General features: G+C 33.7%; 1 protein-coding gene across 5 annotated transcripts in view; it reads left to right on the forward strand.

The window, feature by feature from the left end:
• The window catches only part of RNGTT (RNA guanylyltransferase and 5'-phosphatase), a 264,604-nt gene that overhangs the window by 98,742 nt on the left and 144,795 nt on the right, over positions 1–21,067 (forward strand). For all 5 annotated transcript variants that reach the window (XR_012508732.1, XM_010948946.3, XM_074368638.1 and 2 more), the window contains exon 8: positions 898–999. Coding sequence is in view for 4 of the 5 variants with exons in the window: in XM_010948946.3 (XP_010947248.1) it covers positions 898–999 (102 nt within the window). In the remaining variant the exon portion in view is untranslated. The remainder of the gene's footprint in view (positions 1–897; positions 1,000–21,067) is intronic.

Here is a 21,067-nt window from a genome sequence, read left to right on the forward strand (position 1 = left end):
TAATGTTTCGGTTGCCCTTATTTTATTAATGGAGAAGAGGCGAAACTTGGATGTGTCTCATTTCCCAATTTATCTGTAATAAGACACCTGGGAGAATCAGCTATAAATATATTCTACCCCTTACCACGCCTTGAAGATATTTATCAGACATTTCATGGGAGAGGATTCAGGAGAGAGTTCACTGCTCTTATCTGTTGTTCTCAAGTCTTGGTCTATGGTCATCTAGTGATCATTGCTGCCTGTGACAGAAGATTATAATACAGCTGGAACATGATGAAACAAGGTTATTGTTAAAAATTACTAGTATAAAGAAATCTTTGGACTGGTATAGGCAGATCAGTCAGCTAGAAATAATTTTAACCAAAAGATGAAAATGGTGTTGAATTATTATCAGTTTCAGTGTTCTGTTAAACTCTTGCCAGTGTACTTTAATCTTGACCTAAATTTCTCTTGTTTTGTCACTTCTGGTCATCTTTTGAGCAGAGACTTGCCAACCCTGCAGAGTTATGCTAAGTTTGCAGTGTTGTGATGGAGGAGTATGGGGTCTAGAGCAATGTAAGATAATAAGGCAATATTTAAACTTCTTCCTGAAGTAAGAAACTTGTAGACATACCTGCTTTACTACTTAGATCATGTGACTAACATTTAAAAATTATAGCCCAATAGTCATAGTATAGTAGTGGCAGTTAGCATCTTGTTAACTTGCCTTGTAAAATGTCAAGAAAATGATAACCTTTTGTTAGCATTCTAGTGAAAGCTGATATTATTCCAAGTGACATTAATCTCATGATAGGGAGAACATTGTGATAAATGTTTGACTCATGTGAGGTTGGTTTAAGACATATATTGCTTTGTATGGATACCAGCCATAATAGTAATACAGTGTTCTTTTCTAAGGTCTGGATTCCCTGGAGCACAGCCTGTTTCCATGGACAAGCAAAATATTAAACTTTTGGAGCAGAAGCCATATAAAGTAAGCTGGAAAGCAGATGGTACTCGGTAAGTTAGACTTCTAAAAAAAGTTGTACTAATAACCTGAATGCTTGAAGAGTATTGCTTTGTTGTTGGAGAAGGTTTGCACTCCTGGGAGTGACTTGGACAGCAAAAGAAGCATGTTTCATATATTGTACAGTTTTTGTTTTGCTAGTATTCTTAGCTGTGTAATATAATTATCTCTGATTCTGCTACATTTTTGGTCTCAGAGTTATGTTAGTTTGACATAAATCTGTACAAATTTAAATCTGATAGTGTTTTTTGTTAATAATGCTGTGTTTTTTGGTATGTCTGCTGTCTACTACCTTGTTTTCTATGGTTGATGGGCACTTCTAAAATTAACAGATGTATTATTAGTTTATAATCTAAAAATTACCAAGTCTCCCTGATTCATTCTGTATTTTTTTCCTTCAATAGTTTTTCTTTTTTGCTTAACCCTTGCTAATAGCTTTTGTAATTTTATACATTTTTAATGTGTGTTCTTACAACAAAGCTTAGCCTCATATTCATCTTCCTAAGCTTAAAAATATTTATTAGTATAAATTTTGTTTCTTCAGTAATATTTAACTTTTTATTTTTTTTGTAAGCCATTTTTTATAGCTTTACTATATGTATTAATTCATTTAGCAAGATGTTATAATAGCTGAAGTAATTATTTTAACAGATATTAATATAGAAGTCCTATTAACTTCATAATAAAGAAAATGTTTTAGAATAATTTGGAGTACGTGTATATATGAGTGCATATATACACACACTCATAAATACATATATTTCAGTTTTTTCCCAACTTTATTGAGATATAATTGACGTGATAATGTATAAATTTAAAGGGTACAACTTGATTGGATGCAGTTATATACTGCAAAATAATTATTGCTGTATTATTAGCTAACACCTTGATTGATTTTCATAATTACCATTTCTTTTTTTGTGGTAAGAACATTTAAGATCTATCATCTTAGCGACTTTCAAGTATATAATACAGTATTATTAACTATAATCACCATGTTGTATATTAGATCCTTAGAACTTATATTTCTTATAACTGGTAATTTGTACTCTTTGAGCAGCACCTCCGCATTTTTCCCCACCCACTCAGTCCCTAGTAACTGTCATTCTAGTCTCTGTTTCTATGAGTTTGCTTTTTTTAGATTCCGTATGTAAGTGATATCATACAGTTTGTCTTTCTATCTGACTTACTCCACTCAGCATAATACCCTCAAGTTCTATGTTGTTACAAATGACAGGATTTCCTTCTTTTTTATGGCTGAATAATATTCCATTATGTATATATATTCCATTTTATATATATATATACACACACACACACACATATACACACACCACATCTTCTTTAACCATTCATCTGTTGGTGGATACTTAGGTTGTTTTCGTATCTTGGCTATTGTGTATAAAGCTGCAATAAAAATGGGAAAAAAGATATATAATACAATACTTAAATCAAACAGTATGAACAAAGTGTGATGTTTCCAGAGAACCTACATATAGTTTGACCTTTGGGAGAATTTCAAAGGTGGGATCTAGAAAGAGAATCTGTACTGGTCGTAGTGGAGATGCAGTGGAAGGGAGAGTCAGTTTTCCTTGGGTGAAATGCAATACCAGGAGAATTGATGAAAAAGTGCTGCAGATACAATTGGAATTGAACTGTCTTGTAATTGGGAAATACTGCTTTTTCAGAGATTCTGTAGAATATTCTGGGAAAAGATAATTAGAACTTTAACAATAGAATTTTTCTGTGTACTTGCTTAATTAGCAGAATTTGTAAAGAAACAATCTTCAAAATGCATTCATTCAAAATCAGTTCAGCAACTTTGTGAAAGTGGTGATTTATAAGTATTCTAAGTTTTTAGAATTAATCTCACAATTTATTTTAATTCTTTTTAATCTGAAGATTAAACACTACAAATTTAAATGGTTTCTGAATTATTATCTAAGAGAAAACCAAGTTATTATTTTTTTGTAACCACTATAGTAATGCAGATAATAAAATAAAAGAAAATAACTCAGAGTATAAATTTGACATAAGAAAAATGTAACCCTATGGGAATCATTTGTAATGGAAAAGCAAAAGCCCTGCAGTGAATTGATGATCATAATGAAAACAAACTTCATGAGGGCTGGGACTTTTGTCTTTTTAACCACTGTGTCCTCAGTGCCTAGAATAGTTCCTGGCACATGGTAGGCACTTGATAAATATTTATTGAGTGAATTAGTCAGTGAAAAGCTGCCAATGTCTTCGCATGAAAGATATGGAAACACGTGGGGTGGTTGTGAAATTTCTTAGGTTTTAAAAGATTACAATTCTTTGTCACATTTAGTTTCCAAACAAAAATGTAAACCATTTAGCCTCCTCCCTGTGGCCCCCTAACCCCCCAAAAGAAGACTATTTCAAGGAAAATGACACACTGGGGCAGAATAAAGCTAGATGACCCTAAGAAAGAACTTTTGTTTGAGTTTATATAAGATAAGGATGATCTGATACCCCCATAAAATTGTTGTAAAAGGAGTAAATGAAGTAATTTAAAACAATTATCATATAGTAGATACACAGTAACAGATAGCTACTGATTTATACATGCATATACTTACCTTCTGTCTTGTATGTGTGTGTGTGTGTATCCCTACTTTGAGAAAAAGGTAAATGTGGGACTTGGCTTACAAGGAAAATTATTGCAGGAATTAAAAAGAAAAGCCACTTAAGCATTCATGGAAATGTAATTTATAAAAATCAAGTAAGGGAGTTAGATACATTTGTATAATGCTCCTTGGAGAAAATTTATGACAGATTCATTCTTCCTGAACCCTGGTCTGGGAATCCCCTTCTTTCTTTCATTTAGAAATTATATTGAGAACTTGTTACCTCCAGGGCTCTGTGTCAGTGCTGAATGGATCAAGGGTGCTTAAGACAGAACCCCCATCTCTTAAGTTTTTCATCTGATTCACAGTTCAGCAAATGTTTCCTCTTCTTTCCTTCTTTCCTTCTTTCTTTTTTCTTTTCTTCTCTTTTCTTTTCTTTTCTTTTCTTTTCTTTCTTTCTTTCTTTCTTTCTTTCTTTCTTTCTTTCTTTCTCTCTTTCTCTCTTTCTCTCTTTCTCTCTTTCTCTCTTTCTCTCTTTCTTTCTTTCTTTCTTTCTTTCTTTCTTTCTTTCTTTCTTTCTTTCTTTCTTTCTTTCTTTCTTTCTCTCTCTCTCTCTCTCTCTCTCTCTCTCTCTCTCTCTCTCCCCCTCTCTCCCTCCCTCCCTCCCTCCCTCCCTCCCTCAACATTTAATTAATTTATTTTATTTATTTATTTATTTATTTATTTATTTTTCTTTTGGGGGAAGGTAATTAAGTTTATATGTTTATTTTAAAGGAGGTACTGGAGATCGAACCCAGGACCTCATGCATGCTAAGCACACACTCTACCACTGAGCTATACCCTCCCCCACCAAATGTTTTCTGTTAGGGCCAGATAGTAAATATTTTAAGGCTATGTGACCATGTGAACTCTATTTCAATTACTCAGCTCTGCGATAGTAACACAAAAGCAGCTGTATTCTACTGCTCTCACATAAAATGAGAATAACTTTGTTATAATAAAGCTTTATTTACAGAAACAGGTGGCAGGCCAGACTTGGCCCTTTGGTCATAGTTTGCCAACCTGTGATTGAATATATTGTCCTTAAAAAGACTGTTTTTACATCACAAATTTATTTCCTTTTTTTAAGTAAAAATGTGTAAAAGTGGACTTAAGGTAGGGAAACAAGTTTAACATAAAGATTAAAAAAAATTTACTTCAGTAGTGGATAAAAGAATTTGGCAAGGTAGCAGGATACAAGATTAACATATAGAAATCAGTTACATTTCTTTACATTAACAATGAAATATCAGAAATGGAAAGTAAAAAAAAATCCCTTTTAAAGTCACATCAGAAAAAAAAAAAAGGAATAAACCTGACAAAGGAGGTGAAAAACTTATATGTGGAAAACTACAAAACGTTGATTAAGGAATGTAAAGATGATTTAAAGAAATGAAATAATATCCCATGCTCTTGGATTGGGAGAATCAATTTTGTTACAATTGGAAGAATCAATATTGTTACAATGGCAATGGCCGTACCCAAAGCAATCTACATATTTAGTGCAGTCCCTATTAAATTACCCAGGACATTTTCCACTGAACTAGAACAAATAATCCTAATTTATGTGGAGTCACAAAAGATCCAGAATTGACAAAGCAGTACTGAAGGAAAAGAACAAAGCTGGAAGAATAACCCTCCCAGACTTCAGACAATACTACAGAGCTACAGTAATCAAAACAGTGTGGTATTGGCACAAAAACAGACATATAGATCAATGGAACAGAATAGAGGGCCCAGAAATACACTCACACACTTTTGGTCAATTAATCTTCAACAAAGAAGGCAAGAATATACAATGGAGAGAAGACAATCTCTTCAACAATTGGAGTTGAGAAATGTGGACAGCTGCATGTAAATCAGTGAAGTTAGAACACTCCCTCACACCATACACAAAAATAAACTCAAAATGGCTTAAAGACTTAAACAGAAGACAAAACACTATTAAAGCTCCTATAAGAAAACATAGGCAAATCATTTTCTTTCATAAATCTTAGCAATGTTCTCCCAGGGCAGTCTACCCAGGCAATAGAAATAAAAGCAAAATAAACAAATGGGACCTAATTAAACTTACAAGCTTTTGCACAGCAAAGGAAACTGTAAACAAAACAAAAAGACAACCTATAGAATGGGAAAAAATATTTGCAAATGATGCAACTGACAAGGGCTTAATCTCCAGACTGTACAGACAGCTCATACAGCTTAACAGCAACAACAACAACAACAACAACAACAACAACGCAATCAAAAAATGAGCAGAAGACCTAAATAAGCAATTCTCAAAACTCCAGTGAGGTATTACCTTACACCAGTCAGAATGGCCATCATTAAAGTCCATAAATGGTAAATGCTGAAGAGGGTATGGAAAAAAGGGAACTCTCCTACACTGTTGGTGGGAATGTAGTTCAGTGCAGTCATTATGGAAAACAGTATAGAAATTCCTTAAAAAACTAAAAATAGATTTACCATATGATCTAGCCATCACATTCCTGGGCGTGTATCTGGAGGGAACTCTAATTCAAAAAGATACATGCACCTGATGTTCATAGCGGCACTATTTACAATAGCCATGACATAGAAACAACCTAAATGTCCACTGACAGATGACTAGATAAAGAAGATGTGGTATATCTATACAATGGAATACTACTCAGCCATAAAAAAGAGTAAAACGATGCTATTTGCAGCAACATGGATGGACCTGGAGATTGTCATTCTAAGTGAAGTAAGCCAGAAAGGGATAGACAAATACCATATGATATCACTTATATGTGGAATCTTAAAAAAAGAAACAAATGAACTTATTTACAAAACATGAATGGTCTCATAGAACTAGAAAAAATCCATAGAAATTTATGGTTACTGTGGGGGAGGCGGGTGGGAAGGGATAAATTGGGAGTTTGAGATTTGCAAATACTAACTACTATATATAAAATAGATAAACAACAAGTTTCTACTGTATAGCACTGGGAACTATAGTCAGTGTCTTGTAATAACCTATAATGAAAAAGAGTTTGAAAGGGGATATATGTATGTATATGTATGACCGAAACATTATGGTGTGTACCAGAAATTGATACAATATTGTAAACTAACTATACTTCAATAAAAAGAGAATTTACTTCAGTAAACAAGAAGAAATGTTTTTCTTCTCATCAATTATGTTATTGCTTAGCCCCTGGTACTTTGACAGGGTTTTTTATATAATTGACTAAATGTATAAATGTGAAAGGTAAATTGTCTTTTTATTTTTCCTCATTAAAAACCATGTCCTATTCCTTTGTTATAAATGAGTGTTTGACATGTGGTCATGCTGTGTATGTCCTGATAAATGTACTTAGTGACTTGTAGAAATAGCTATTGTAGGGATAAACTATCTATAATATGTTCAGGTAGCTTCTCTATTTGCTGCTCTAATGGTTTTTATACAGAACAGTAAAATTACCCCAGGTAGTTAGTAACTTGCTTGGGTCTCTTGATAAGAATCTCATTAATAATGTTTGCAGCAGATGTTTATTCTAATGAGTGGAGCTGAATGTTCAGACAGGAATAGTGTAGATAAGGTAATGAGATGCTACGCTAGAAAGTTTTATGTACTGAGAGGAATATTAAAGAGGTTTCAGATGTCTTTGGAATAATTTTCAGTGAAATGCGAACAAAAACCAAACTATGTTTTATGCTCTATAGGAACAGAATGAGTAAATCAAATTATGATGAAGTAAGTGATGTGTATACTACTATAAGTAATATTTGTTCAGTTATTCAGCTATTTTTCAGTGCCACTTGAGGGAAGAGATCAGAGCAAATAGAAATTTCTGTTTAGCTCTGATTTTCTTTTGACTGCAAAGTAAATCGTTTTTTATGCTGTATAACATAAGAATTTTGACTGTATTCCTATTAAATAAGAATGTATCTTCTAAGTTATTTACTAGTAAGTATTAATTAGAGCCATAACATTATATCTAGTATTTAGAAACTCACTAGTAAGTAAAGTTATCCCTGGAAAGGATTTTTAATTTTGAACTATTCTAGGGAGACTTAGAGTTTTTGTGGATGCGTTTGAGGGGCCAGAATCCAGAGAATAAAATATTTGCTTTAATCATGTAACTAGGTAGTGGCATAAGCAGCGGTACAACCCTCATTCTCTAGCTCTTTTTTCCCCCATTGTTCTGTATTCTAGAATTTGAACTTCTGAAATATGGCTTAAGGTAGTTTTTCCTCATTATATGGTTGACTAATTTTAGGACCTGAAAGTTTAGCACCATACCACTGATGATAACCAAAAACCCTTTGAGAGAGTGTTGACCAGACCAGTTACATCATTTAAAGACTCCAGCCTTGTTTTTTAACAGTAGTTTCGTTAGAACTACTCTGAGGGATCCAGGCCAGTTTTCTTGCATCTGGGAGGAGCACAATAAAGCTGTGACTCCTGTGTTTCCTTCTTTCTTCTTTTTTTTTTTTTTAATCATTGAGAAGGAAGACAAAGAATGATTAGAGGTCAGTCAGAATCACTGTTTACTGATCTGAAGCTATACTTTTGATGATATCTGGTAGTAAATAGGTTAAAAAAAGAAAGTAATTTTACTCTTACTCCTTCTCCAAGCCCAAATCTTACTTGGAGTCTCATTATATAAAATAGACAAAATTGGGACTGCTTTGGTTGTTGAACAGTTTGGGACAGCATGTGGGGTTGCATTTTGGGTGGTCTCTAAGGTCACTGTGGAACTTTTTATTGTTTGGGTTATGTTACCGTCATGATTATGTTACCATCATAGTAAGCTTTTGTTAAAAAAAAAGAAATTCAGAGATGCAAATTCAGCAGGCTTTAGTTGGCTCTGAGGGTTTGCGTTTTTGAAAAGCAAAGTTGATTCTGACTTCTAGCCAGATTTGGGAACCACTACCCTTAATGCCCTGTTGAACATTTTAAAAATCAGTGACCCAAACCAGAGCAATGTTTAGCCAGCCATTGCGTTAAAGATGTAGCTGAGAATTTGTCCATTAAATGATTAAAGGAGATTCATATAAAATGCTTATTACTGGTATTCAGTAAATGTTAGTTATTTTTATTTTAGTTTAAGACTTCTTGGAAAATCATTTTTACAAACCTACATTTGGTTTCCCAGGATCCATTCAAAATTCTCTTAGGTTGTGGGGTAGTTACTGTACAGTAAGGAAAGCAGGTATAGGACAAAAACAATCTAATATTTTAAAACAAAACTTTTGAACAGATATCAGCTAGTCCACATTTTTAGAATTTATTGAAGGATAAAAAGATCCTTTAAATATTAGTTTCTTTTATTAAATCCTAAGTGAGAGAGTTACTACTTATTAAACAGTTAAAACATATGTTGCAAACGTAGGTGCAGTCCTTTGTTAGAATTTGAGATTGCCCATATCCTAGGGGTAGCAAATATCTAGGACTTTGAAACGTTAAAATAGTTCCTTTTTGTTAATATTTCTTAATAGATATATATTTAAATAGAGCTAGGCTGTGGGACCCAAATATATGAGGTGAATTTGTCTCTCTGTTTATTCATACAGTCCACAGATACTTATTGGCCATCTACTGTATACCAGAGGTTTTGCTGGACTTAGCAGGTGATTAGAACTAGCCTGTTTAATATGATTATTATTATTATTATTGTCTTAATATGAGCATTTTCCATTTTTAGACCATACTTTTAAAAAATACTACTTAGTTGCTGCCATAATAAAATTGTTTGCTCTCTATCATTGAGGCATTTGGACTGTTTCTAGTTTTTTCTTTTATAAGTAACTCCTTATACCCATCTTTGTATAGGTTATGGTGAAAATAGTATTACTTGGATAAAGAGTATGGAAACTTCTAAAATCTTTGCTAAATCTTGACAAAGGTTATGTGATATACCCCAAACATCATTGCTATAAAAGAGCCCATTTTGCTGAATCCTGGGCAATTCTGCGTAGTTTCACTTAGTATAAATAATAATGTAGCCAAGTTGACAATCGGAAATGAAATTTGTTATTGATTTAATTAGCATTTGGGGGGAATGGCATAAGTCTATTGTGTATTTTGGCTATGGCAACAGTTATATTTTAACAGATAACACGTGTGGAGGACTTAGGTCTACTAGACATTGTTCTGAGTATTTTACAGAGCATCTCATGTACTGTGCACAAGTCTGAGGTGTAGGTACTGTTTATCATCCCCATTTTATAAATTAGGAAAATGAGGCATATAGAGGCAAGTCAGTTTTCCAAACCCACATATTTTTGTAAGTAATAAGACTGGGATTGAATGTGGTGAGTCTGGCTCCAGAACCTAGGATCTTTACCATTGGACTGTGTTAGTCATGTATTCTTTTTCCTGTGTTGCCAGATACTGTATTCATTATTCATTTTCAGTATTTCTTTGATTATTTTTACTGTTTAATTATTACAGGTGAATTTTTGTCTTAAAATATACTTATTCTGATGATGTTTTGCTTCCTGCCTACTGTCTGATCCTCAGTATGGACAGATGTGATTTGTGCTATTCTTTAATACACTGTAGAAAACTGTATTGGTTTTCCTTCAGATCGCTTTGTGATGGTAATTGGACTTGCATTGCACCTTTCACTTAAAGGGAAAATCAGTATCTTTGCAGAAATAATGTTTATTGCTTTACTAGATAACTCTTAAGCTGTTGTAGGCGGTAGGTGGTCTCAAAAGATGATACAAGACGCTGTAGGAAAATAAAACACACTTCCTGCCCTTGAAGCAGCTCTAAGATGTAGTGAGAGATGTAGTAAAACTATGTATAGCACAAAGCAGAATACATAAAGAGAGATAACAGAGAACTGCTAAGGAGCATTGCTTGATATTCCATGTGAAATATGAGGGCTTATTTTGATTTTAGGAGTATGATAATGGGTGTCCTAGATGGATTTTTACCTTTCGTAGTGGTATAAAGAGATACAGACACATTTGTTATTTAATGTCAAATAGTACTACTGACCACACTGGAGGACATTTGCCCCCTACTCTCATCTCAAATATAGAGCTGTCTGTTGTTTTGTTTTTGTTTTTGTTTTGGCGGGGGGAGGTAATTAGGTTTATTTGTTTGTTTATTTATTTTTAATGAAGATACTGGGGATTGAACCCAGGACCTCCTACATGCTAGGCATGCATTCTAAGGCTCCCCCCACAGAGCTATCTGTTGGATGAGATAGTAAGTGGATTTTCATTCTTTTTTTTTTTTTTTTTTTTTTTTTTGCAATTTTGTGATACTTTAAGAGCTAGTTATTTGCTCACATGTACTAGTCCAGTATGTACGATTATAGAAATGGCAAGTACTAGGTTGGGTAAAAAAGAGAAAACAGATCTGTTCTTCTTTATGAATCAGTAGAAAATTGTTTGAAAGAATTATAATTGATTTTTTTTCAGAAAGTATGTTTTATACAAAAGAAAATTGAACGTAATCGCCTAGGTCAAGGATAAAAGTAAAGTAAAACAGTCTTTGGAATATTTCTTTTGATCTTTTCTTCTCATGAAGACTGATTGTTTTATGAAGATCAAAATGTTTTCCACACCTTTCTGCCTTTTGATCTTAAGTGCTGCCCAAGCCATTTTAAGTGGCTTTTAAATTTTATTCCAGATCAAGGCAATTCTGAGTAATCGATGTGGCATTACTCTCTCATGGAAGACCAGTTAAAAGCATACTGTATTTCACGTATTTAATTTTGTGTGGCTATGAAGTTCTATAAAGCATAACCTGTAACATTCATGGTAATTAGTACAAATGAATAATATATCATTTGATTTTGCACTTTGAAGTCTATAATGATACTCAGTATTTTCATTATGAACAGAGCTACTTAATCTAAAAGTAACTAATTAAAATAACCAAGAGAGGCTTCTTACCCACAGAACAGATAGATTCATGAGATTTGTTTACTAGTATTGGAACTAATTACCCAATTTGTGCAATGAATAATAATTTTGCTATATTTTGTTACCTTGAAAGATTTTGAAATCCTCATAATTAGGTCAAGATCAGTGAATATGTCTATACCTTACTAAACCTTTTCCATTATTAGTGGTTGTGACTTTTTCTATCTTGGACTATATATATAAATAATTTCATTAAAAAAATTTTGTGTGTGTGTGATTCTGGTCCCAAAATGAAGACTTTTAATGAACAGCTGATAATGACTTTAAAAATACTTTTCCCCATTATAAAAGTACTTTGTATTCATTGTGGAAAATTTAGTAAGTGAAGATAAGGAAAAGGAAAAAAATGAAATTGTTTGTAATCTCACGAGTTAGAGAGATGTCTGCTAATGGTTTTGGTATGTATACTTTCAGACCTGTGTCTGAGTATATGTATTATTTTGTTAAGTGAAAATGTATTCACTTCACAGTATTTTTTAGTGTATATTGTGTGCCATGTATCATTCTAGGTGCTGGAAATTGCAGTGGTCCCTGCTATAATGGAGCTTCTATTAGATGAAATATGTTTTCTACACAAACTGTTTAGTATCTGTGATTTATAGAATGGTAATCTTCTGTTTTTAATTAATGCATTCTAAATATTTTTCTTTTTCATTAAACATTTTTCTATTAGATGACTAAAATAAAATAAATTCTTTATTAAGATAATCCTTGTTTATGGTTAAATAAATTATTACTGGAAAGTTAATGATGGAGATCCCTTCCCTATCCCCTCCTTCAGTTGGTTTTGCTCCCTAAAGGCAAAAACTTTTAACCATTCTTTTAATCTTATTCTGTAGTTATCCCCAAATCTCAAAATAATATATTTATGTTACTGTTTATTAGTCAACTTTAGGTAAGTTCCTATTGTGGTCTCTGAGGACGTAACTCACCAAAATCTCTGTGTCCATATTTTCTTTCTTTTAGATTCTCAGTATGTGAACTATTATTGTTAGCTCTTCATTGATCATTCCCGTATATTTAATCTTCCCGTTACTCTAATAACCCTCATGTAGTATTTCTTAGCTCTTGTAAGATGAGGACTTCAGCATTCCCTGTCTTCCATCTACTTCCTTATGTCCTCTCTAGCTTTAATATTGTCAACTCTGTTTACATTTACATCCTGTTTGTTAAACACAGGGTTTTTGTTTTCTGTAAGTGTATGGTTAAATTTAAGTGGTGAAAATACTTAAATTTTTTTTCCACTGGAACTATTGTTTAGATTAGCGGAAAGGAATAGATTTCCTTTTTTTATGGAATGAAAAGAAATCACTCTAATATTTCAAACATGTAGAAATTTAATACATATAATTGGTTACAAAGGCCTTTCAGGATGGAGAAGCAAAAGGGTCACCTGGAGTTCAGCAAGCTGCTCCTGTCTCTGGTTGGAGCCTGGTTAGCACTTGCTGCCGAGGTGCTGGAGGGGGTCCCGCCTCCCTGGCTGCTGCTGTTGGAACTCACTTCTGTTGCAGCATAGCATCCACTCACCGAGGGGCTCTCCACTGAGGAGCGGTGCCCATCATCCTGTGGCTGCTGCCTTCAGTGCCGCCTGCGATGCTGCCAGGGGCAGATCAATAGGTTTTTCTCAGTCTCCTTCTAGGGAGCTGGCAAGGTAGTCTGGAAAGTGTCATTTGCTTACTGCTTAAACATAGGTACACTGAGAGCATACAGGGACAGAGATGGAGCTGACCATCAAAAGACAGCTAACTTGCCCAGAGTTCAAAGTCATGACTTCTCTGCCATTTCAAGTAAAATGTTCCTTTTGTTGAGTTAAATAGGTTCTTTTTTACTCTAATAATTTCCTTTCCCCTCTACTTAAGTTTTTTCAACCCTTTTCAATAATTTTTTTTTATTCCCCAGTTTTTCTCTTTTAGATCCTTCTATGATTTCTAGCCTCTGTATAAATCTCTGTTCCTAACTTTTATCCTGGTTGGATCTAGCTTTCTGGATTCCATGTTTTTCTTTCCTCTCCTTTCTTTCCATCCTCCCTCTTCCTTCCTTCCTTGCTTCCTTGCTTCTTTCCTTCCTTCCTCCCTCCCTCCCTCCCTCTCTCTTCCTCCCTCTCTCTCTCTTCCTTTCTTTCTTTCTTTCTTCCTTTCTTTCCTTTCTTTCCCTTCCTTCTTCCTTCCTTCCTTCCTTCCTTCCTTTCTTCCTTCCTTCCTCTCACTGTGCAGGGAGGGATACCTCCTTAAATCACTTCCTAAGAAAGTATGTGTAGGAAGTAACCTATAAGCATGCTTAGGTGTATGAAAATGCTGTTGCTCTGGTCCTGTATTTAGTACTTTGGCTGTATATAAAATTTTAGATTAGAAATGATTTACCCTCAGAATATTGAAAACCTTATTTCTATATCTTCTTTTAACCTTCACCACTGATGAAAGGACTGATATTACTTTGATTCTAGTTCCTTGTAAGTGGTCTGCCCCTGGAAACTTTTAGCATTTTCTCTTTATTTTTGTCCTAAAGTTTCCCAGTAGATGTCTAATTATGTGGGTTCCTCCCTGCCCTCTCCACCTTTTCATTCATTGTGCTGAGTACTTGGTGATCTCTAAATCTGAAAACCTGGGTTCTTCTGTACAGGGTGATTTTATCTTGTCTGATGTTTTATTTCCTCTTTTCCCCCTCCTATTTCCCCTTTTTAGAGCTACTATTGGTTGTTACACCTGTTAGAATTGAGATTCTTTTTCTTCTCTAATCTTTTCTGTCATACTTTTCATCTGCTGATCTCTTTTTCAGCTTTCTGGGAGGTTTTCTCATTTTCTTTCTATCTTTCTAATGATTTACTAATTTCAGTAATTATGCTTTTAATTTTCAAGAGTACATATATTCTTACTCTCTACTTAATACCTTTTCATGACAATGTGTACTTAATTTATGGACGTAATAGCTTCCCGACTCTCTTCTGAGAATACTAAGTATAGGGTATAGAGTGACCTTCTCTTTCTTGAATCTTTCTTCTTCATGTTTCTGGTTTTCCTCAAATGTATGGTGATCTTTGGTTGGCTGTTTACATGTAAAAATGAGGCAGAAAAACTGCTTGGAAGCTCTAAATGTGGGTGGGGTTTGTCGACTTGTGTCCTTTGCTTTATGATAAGCAGTTGTGCTGAAGAGCCCTGCAGTCCTATGATATGGAGAGATCTTTGCTTCTGGGCACCATTGCCCATGGAATTGCTTTACTGCAGGGTTTGGTTCAGTTTTTAGAGAAGGTCCTTCTGATACTTATTTACTACCTATGTGTCCTTCTAATGTCTGTCTTATCTTATCTATCTACCTACCTGCCTACATGTCTTTTCTGTGAGTTGTGGGGGTTTATGATTAAAAAAAAATACCCAACTTTGTTATCATTTTGATAGTATCTTGAGAGGAAAAGGAGCCATACATGATTATTATATTCCCTTGTATGACTGCATCACAATTTATTTGAGAAATTCCGTGTGGATGAAAGATTTAGATTATTTTGAAAATTTTTATTTTTATAACAAACAGCATGTGATAGTATTATTCTAGGTAACTTTTTCCTTATGAGTAATTATTACCTGATAGTTCATTATAATCCTTTATTGCTCTATTCTGTATGCTCTAGAATGCATTTGTGAGAATGCATCACATTTTTTTAAACTAAAAAAATTTTTGTAGCATTTTCTGCAGTGATACGTAAGGACTATCTTTGAACTAGTGTTTTTAATGACATTAAATAGATTCATCAGTGAAACATTTTTTTCAGTCACTTTTGGTTTAGTTTTGGCATTTTATGACTGCACTAGATGGCAGCAGAGGACTAGCTTTAATTCAGGCTGCTTTTGTGATGCAGGAGAATTCTAATACCCAGTGCACTGTATTAGTTTGGGATTTTTAAATCCCAAAATATTAGTTTGGGATTTTTAAGAATTCATTAAGGATTAGGGGGAATCATGCATACAACAGTATTGAAAGCATAGCAGTTTTGAGAATGTTGCTGTGTTCTTTTGTGCATTGCATCTGAATTATGATATTTGTAGATGACTGTGTAGTGTCATTTTGGAACTACTTTTTTAAGAACGAGTCTGCCATATTAAAGTCTCAGAAAGTGTTATGTTTGCTTCAGAAAACTGATGTTCTTTTTTTGGAGTCACAGGGAGTAAAAGAATGATGTGAAGATTCTCTTTTTATCCCACAGGGGTTTTGCTCAGCTGTTTGTGTTGGGAGTAAAGGAGTCTATAGAAAACTCTGTGTTGGAAAGTAACTTCTATTTTCCATAGTGAATTTTATGTTCACAGGGGTAGAAAAGTCGTTTAACTTGTATGTGGTATGTGAAGAATAGTGGTTTTGATACATGTGCTTCAATTATATTTTGGGAAAGAAATTTCTATAACCATATGCTTTCTTTTTAAAAAATCTTATGTCATTATAGTATTTTTACTTTCTTTAGGAACTGCTTTTAATTTTTGCATGTTTATGGCAATCTGATTCCCAAAAAGCAAGCATTAGTATCTCCGAAACTAGGTAAAGAAATTGAAAATAAGTAATTTTGACAGCTCTTTTTTAGCTTGTGAGATCTGATTTGAGGATTTTATATGCAGCCCGTCTTAGTACAGTATGTTCCTGGCTTTCAGCCCAGCTCTAATGTTGCTGCTGTTGCTGATGTTTTTGCTGGCAGGTGAGCTTTTTTGGACAGATTTTATTTTAGTAACATCTTAGACTTCAGAGAATTTAATTTTTAAAATATTTTTGCATGGGCAGAGAACTAAATTGTCTCCCCATGAATTATTTAAAATGGCTTTTAAGCCTTTTAACTGTTATATTAGTCTGCTAAAATGTTAAACTACTGGTTAGAGGTATAGAATACAGCACATAACTAATACAAATAAAATTGCTGCTTAAATTGTAAACTTTAAGCAACTGCAAGGAGTCTACTCTGTGATCTGGCTTTGGTAGTTGCCTTAATATTGTGAGTCCATATTATATTTATTTAGTCCAGTGTTTAGCTACTATATTTAGTATTTAGCTGTGGAGATTATTGCATCTAGAATTTTTCCTGGTACTTTTATGTGAACATGAACAGAGACTAGTGGAAACCAGTTAATTTCTAAAAGTGTGATCCATTAAACATTAGGTACTAAAAAAATGGGGAAATTAGAAGTCATTTAAAATATCTGGTACACTTAAATATAATTATTTATTTATATTTCCTCTTGTGCATGAAGCAATATTAAATAAAATCAAGTATCATCGTGTTATGCATCTTCTACATGTGCTTTATATATATATATTTTTTTTTCAATTGAAGTATAGTCAGTTTACAATTGTGTCAGTTTCTAGTGTACAGCATAATGCTTCAGTGTGCTTTTAATTATCTTTCTTAAAAATAACCTCAGTGGTGCTATTAGTCCGTTTATAAATTTAAAATAAATAATGGGATTTTTGTAGTAAAATATATAATGGCAAAGTATAATATCTGTGTTAGAAGTAAAATTATTTCAAGTTTCTTGTAGGTTAGGTCTTTTTCTCCCTTTCACTGAACTAATTAAGAAAAATATTCATTGTTCTAGTAGAAATAACACACAAAAAAGATATTGCTTGCTTTAAAAAAGTTTTCTAATTCTTGACAAGTTTTAATGGTAGCTGTTCTGTACCATTAAATATCCATCATATTTACACATCGTATAATGTATGGTCAATTCAATGGCAATAAAGTTTTGAGAGGAAAATTAGTTTGTACCTATTTTATTTTGATATACTTTAAGATTATTTATCTGAATCTTTTTTTAAGTTGAAAATTCTGAAATACATCCAACTTCAAAGTTTTCAAATAAGAGAGAATGTGAGCATGTATTAGATATTCTGTAGTTAATAAAACCACGGACATATAAAGATGATAATGTTATAAAATTCTAAAAACAAAAATACTTAAGTATATTAGTTTGTAAAACAAGTATAATTTTGGGAAGCAGTATAGTATAGTGGTTAAGAGCTTGGGCCTTGAAACTGAACTACTTGGGCTCAAATCCTGAAGCTCCTGTACTTGATAGTCACGTGACCTTAGGAAAGTTATATAACCCTCTGTATCCCAAGTTGCCCACCTGAAAAATAAAGATAATATTAACTACTTTATAGATGTTGTGGGATTAAGTAATTTCATCCAAAGCACTTAGAATAAAGCTTACCACCTAGTAAGTGCTTGGTAAATTTTGATAGTTACACTTTCTACCAAATTAATAGACTCATTAAAATGAAATAAGCCAAACTGTAAATTTCTAAAGAGAAATTCCATAGTCATGTTAAAATTCAATTTTTAAAACTGTACCTATTTAAAAAAAAGAAAATTTTAGACATGGTCCATGCCCTTAAATGAGCGAAGATCTGATTGCAGAATTAAAATGGAATACGTGAGGGAGCAATATGAAATATAATTGCCTATAAGTGACATGGGCGGAGACTCTAGAACATAGGAGTTCTTAGGAGGAGGATGGCTAGTGGAGAGTGAGTAACACGGACAAGAGGAGCTACAGGAAGGAAGTCATGAGATGGAAACAGGCTGACTGATCTGGGCTGACCTGATAATTGGTGTAAATCCAGAATCTCTAAGTTCTGACTGTTGGACAGTTAGGTGCTAAGGCTAAAGGAAGACAATTGTTACATTGGTGACTGGTTGAACACTCAAATGTTTATATTTTTAAATATGTCAGAGTTTTAATGATTGCTGAACCAGGTCTTTGATTTAAACTTTGACTGTTTCACGAACTCCTACCTCTTCTTGAATTGTTCTTAGGAAGTTGTTAGGTGGGAGATCCTTTATCTCAGTTTTCTTGAAGTTTAAGGCCACCTGGGATTACTGAGTCAGTTGGTTAGCCCAGCCGCCTTTGAGGGACTTAAAAGAGCTGTTTTTCAAATGCAGAATGTGGTAGGAGAATGTTTTTCATGATGATACAGAAGGCAGGGAATGAACACTTGAAGAGTTGCTGTGGAAGGGAAAGCAGACAACTTCTGTGACTGGAGGGAAAAAAGAAAGAGGTGATGTCCCAGAAAGCCAGCCCCACCAAGACTCCTTGAGGGGTTTTCCTGTCAGGAGGCACAGCAAGACCCTCCAGCAACGATATTTCTCATTATCAGTTATAATTCAAGGACTATTAGGTGAATCTTTCTGGGGGACTTAGTGAAAGCTTTTATTGAAAGTAGGTCATATTAGTATTCACTCAGGTTAGTCTAGCCAACAGTGCGTTTCGAAAGTTGCATAATGTAAAATGTGAAAACTAGGATTATGATTAGAACTAAATTGTGATCCTTCGTCTTCTTTTCCTTCTCTTTTTAGTTTTCTTTTCTCCTTTTACCTGTTACTAGCATCAAAACAAGAGTATTTCTCATAACTAAGAAGAGAAAAAAATCTATTGAATATAACTTTTGAATAGGCATTTTGGTGGAAGCTCTTTTTCCCCCCATATGTTTCTAAAAATTTTAATTCCTTTTGCTTATTTTGACTTCTGTTTGGTTTCCTGTTTTCTTTTGCAGTTGGAGTGTTAAAGGTGGTTAGGGGTTATTATTCCAGTGCTTTTCATAACTTTAACGTGCGTATGAATTTCCTGGGGATCTTGTTAAAATGTAAGTTCTGATTCAGTAAGTCTGAGGTGGCCCAAGATTCTGCATTTTTAACAAGTTCCCAGATGATGCCAATGCTACTGGTCCAAGGACCACACTTGTAGCAAATAGCAAGAATCTGCTATTTTTTTCTGAGATTGAGGATACCAAAGAGAGATAAGTTTGTTCAACAACCTATACCTAATTAACAATTGTGGGCTTTTATTTTTTAGTGTGATGAAAAGTCATATTTCTTAGCACAAAGAAATATTTACAAACCAGGAGAAATCTTCCTCTCCCCCTAATTAGATGGCAGCTCATTTATTTATCAGCCACCTTTACTCAGTTTGAATGTTAAAGATGTATCTTAAGATTTTCTCTTGCTAATAACCTTATCACTTTTGAGGATTTGAAGAAATTGATTTATTCAACTATGTCTGTATTCAGTTATTGTTTTAGAGTTCTTGCATTTGAGACTTTAGGTGACCATTAAGAAAAAAATTTAAGTGAACTTAGAAGATATTAAAAATACCTATATTATATTCAAACCTGGTTTGAGGTAGAAGCTTCTTCCTATAGAAGGGTAAATTTTATGTATTTATGTAAAGTGACTGTTAACATATGCTTTACTCTCAGACAGTTACGAATTGGTGGGGTTAATAATCAGATAGTTTTTGTGTCTTTGGCAGTGCCTGTATGAATACTTTCTGTTCTCACTTGCGTTTGAATCTAGCCTGGCTTTTCTTGTGCCATAAGTGCTGTTTAGGATTGTTGCAGGGCTGGGGGTGGGATATGTGTGTCTGTGTGTACCTGTGTGTATATGTGCACACACTACTTGGGTGAAGTGGAACTATGTAAGAACCTTTCCAGCCCTTTAAAATCCTATAATTCTCTAATTCTTTGTAGAGTGGTGGAAAGGAGGAGGGAACATACTCTAGCCCACAGAAGTAGCACTTAGCAAGATGCATGTTCCTGGTAGCAAATACATTCAGTCCTGATTTGACAGTCTTTTTACTAGTTGAAAGGTATGCTTTAATATTTTGTTTCTTACACTTCCCCAAACTCTGTTAATTAGTTGACTTCTTAAACTTGTACAGTAGGAAGAGACTCCCATCAGTCTACCCTTTTTTTTTCTCCTTTGCAAAAGTGAGGTTTTTTTTTTTTGAGTTTTTTTTTTAATTTAAGTATAGTCAGTTTACTTGATCAGTCTACTCTTATTGTTATGTTTCTTTTAGGTTGCTAAGGGAAATATGAACCCATATAAATTTAATTATAATTTCATTTAAATTATGCTGTTACTAATTTTTATCTAATGATCTAGATTGTAGGACAAAAAGACAATAACTTTCCATTATGTGCAGTAGCTTTTGGAGTAATTGTGTATTTATTTATATGTACCGTCATTGTTAGTAAACCTTAAGCTGCTTCAGTACATTGGAATACTTTAGGCTTAGGTTTATTTTTATCATTTTAGTGTTTAGAAAAGTTTCCTAGACAGATTGGGAGAGCCACCTGGTTCAGGTTCTTTTATTTGAGCTCTTTGTTTTGAGTTATCGCTCAAGTAGTGCAGCTTCTGATTTTACAAAATTTTCTTGGGTTATAGTTATTCATGGAAAAGTGAACTAAGAAAGTGTTATTGTAGTTGTCATCTGCCTTTGTGTAAATATGCTTGTGAACTTGGGGTTGTGGGCTGTGAGTAACCTTCACAGGGAATTACCTATGGTTTATTTTTCTACATTTCAAAATTCCTGGTTCACTCATCTCTGCCTCCCCTCTGTTCAGAGGGATGTCCTCTTCTTTCCTGACTACAGGAAACGAATTCTTTCTGTCTTATTCAGGCTTGGTTTATCAATGACCTCAACTCTTTTTTGGATTGTGTAAAGTAGTAGTTGTAGTATTAATAATAATGATATCCAGCATTAGTTAAGTACTT

The sequence above is a fragment of the Camelus bactrianus genome, chromosome 8 (genome assembly GCF_048773025.1).
Source record: "Camelus bactrianus isolate YW-2024 breed Bactrian camel chromosome 8, ASM4877302v1, whole genome shotgun sequence".
NCBI classification, from domain to species: Eukaryota; Metazoa; Chordata; class Mammalia; order Artiodactyla; family Camelidae; genus Camelus; species Camelus bactrianus.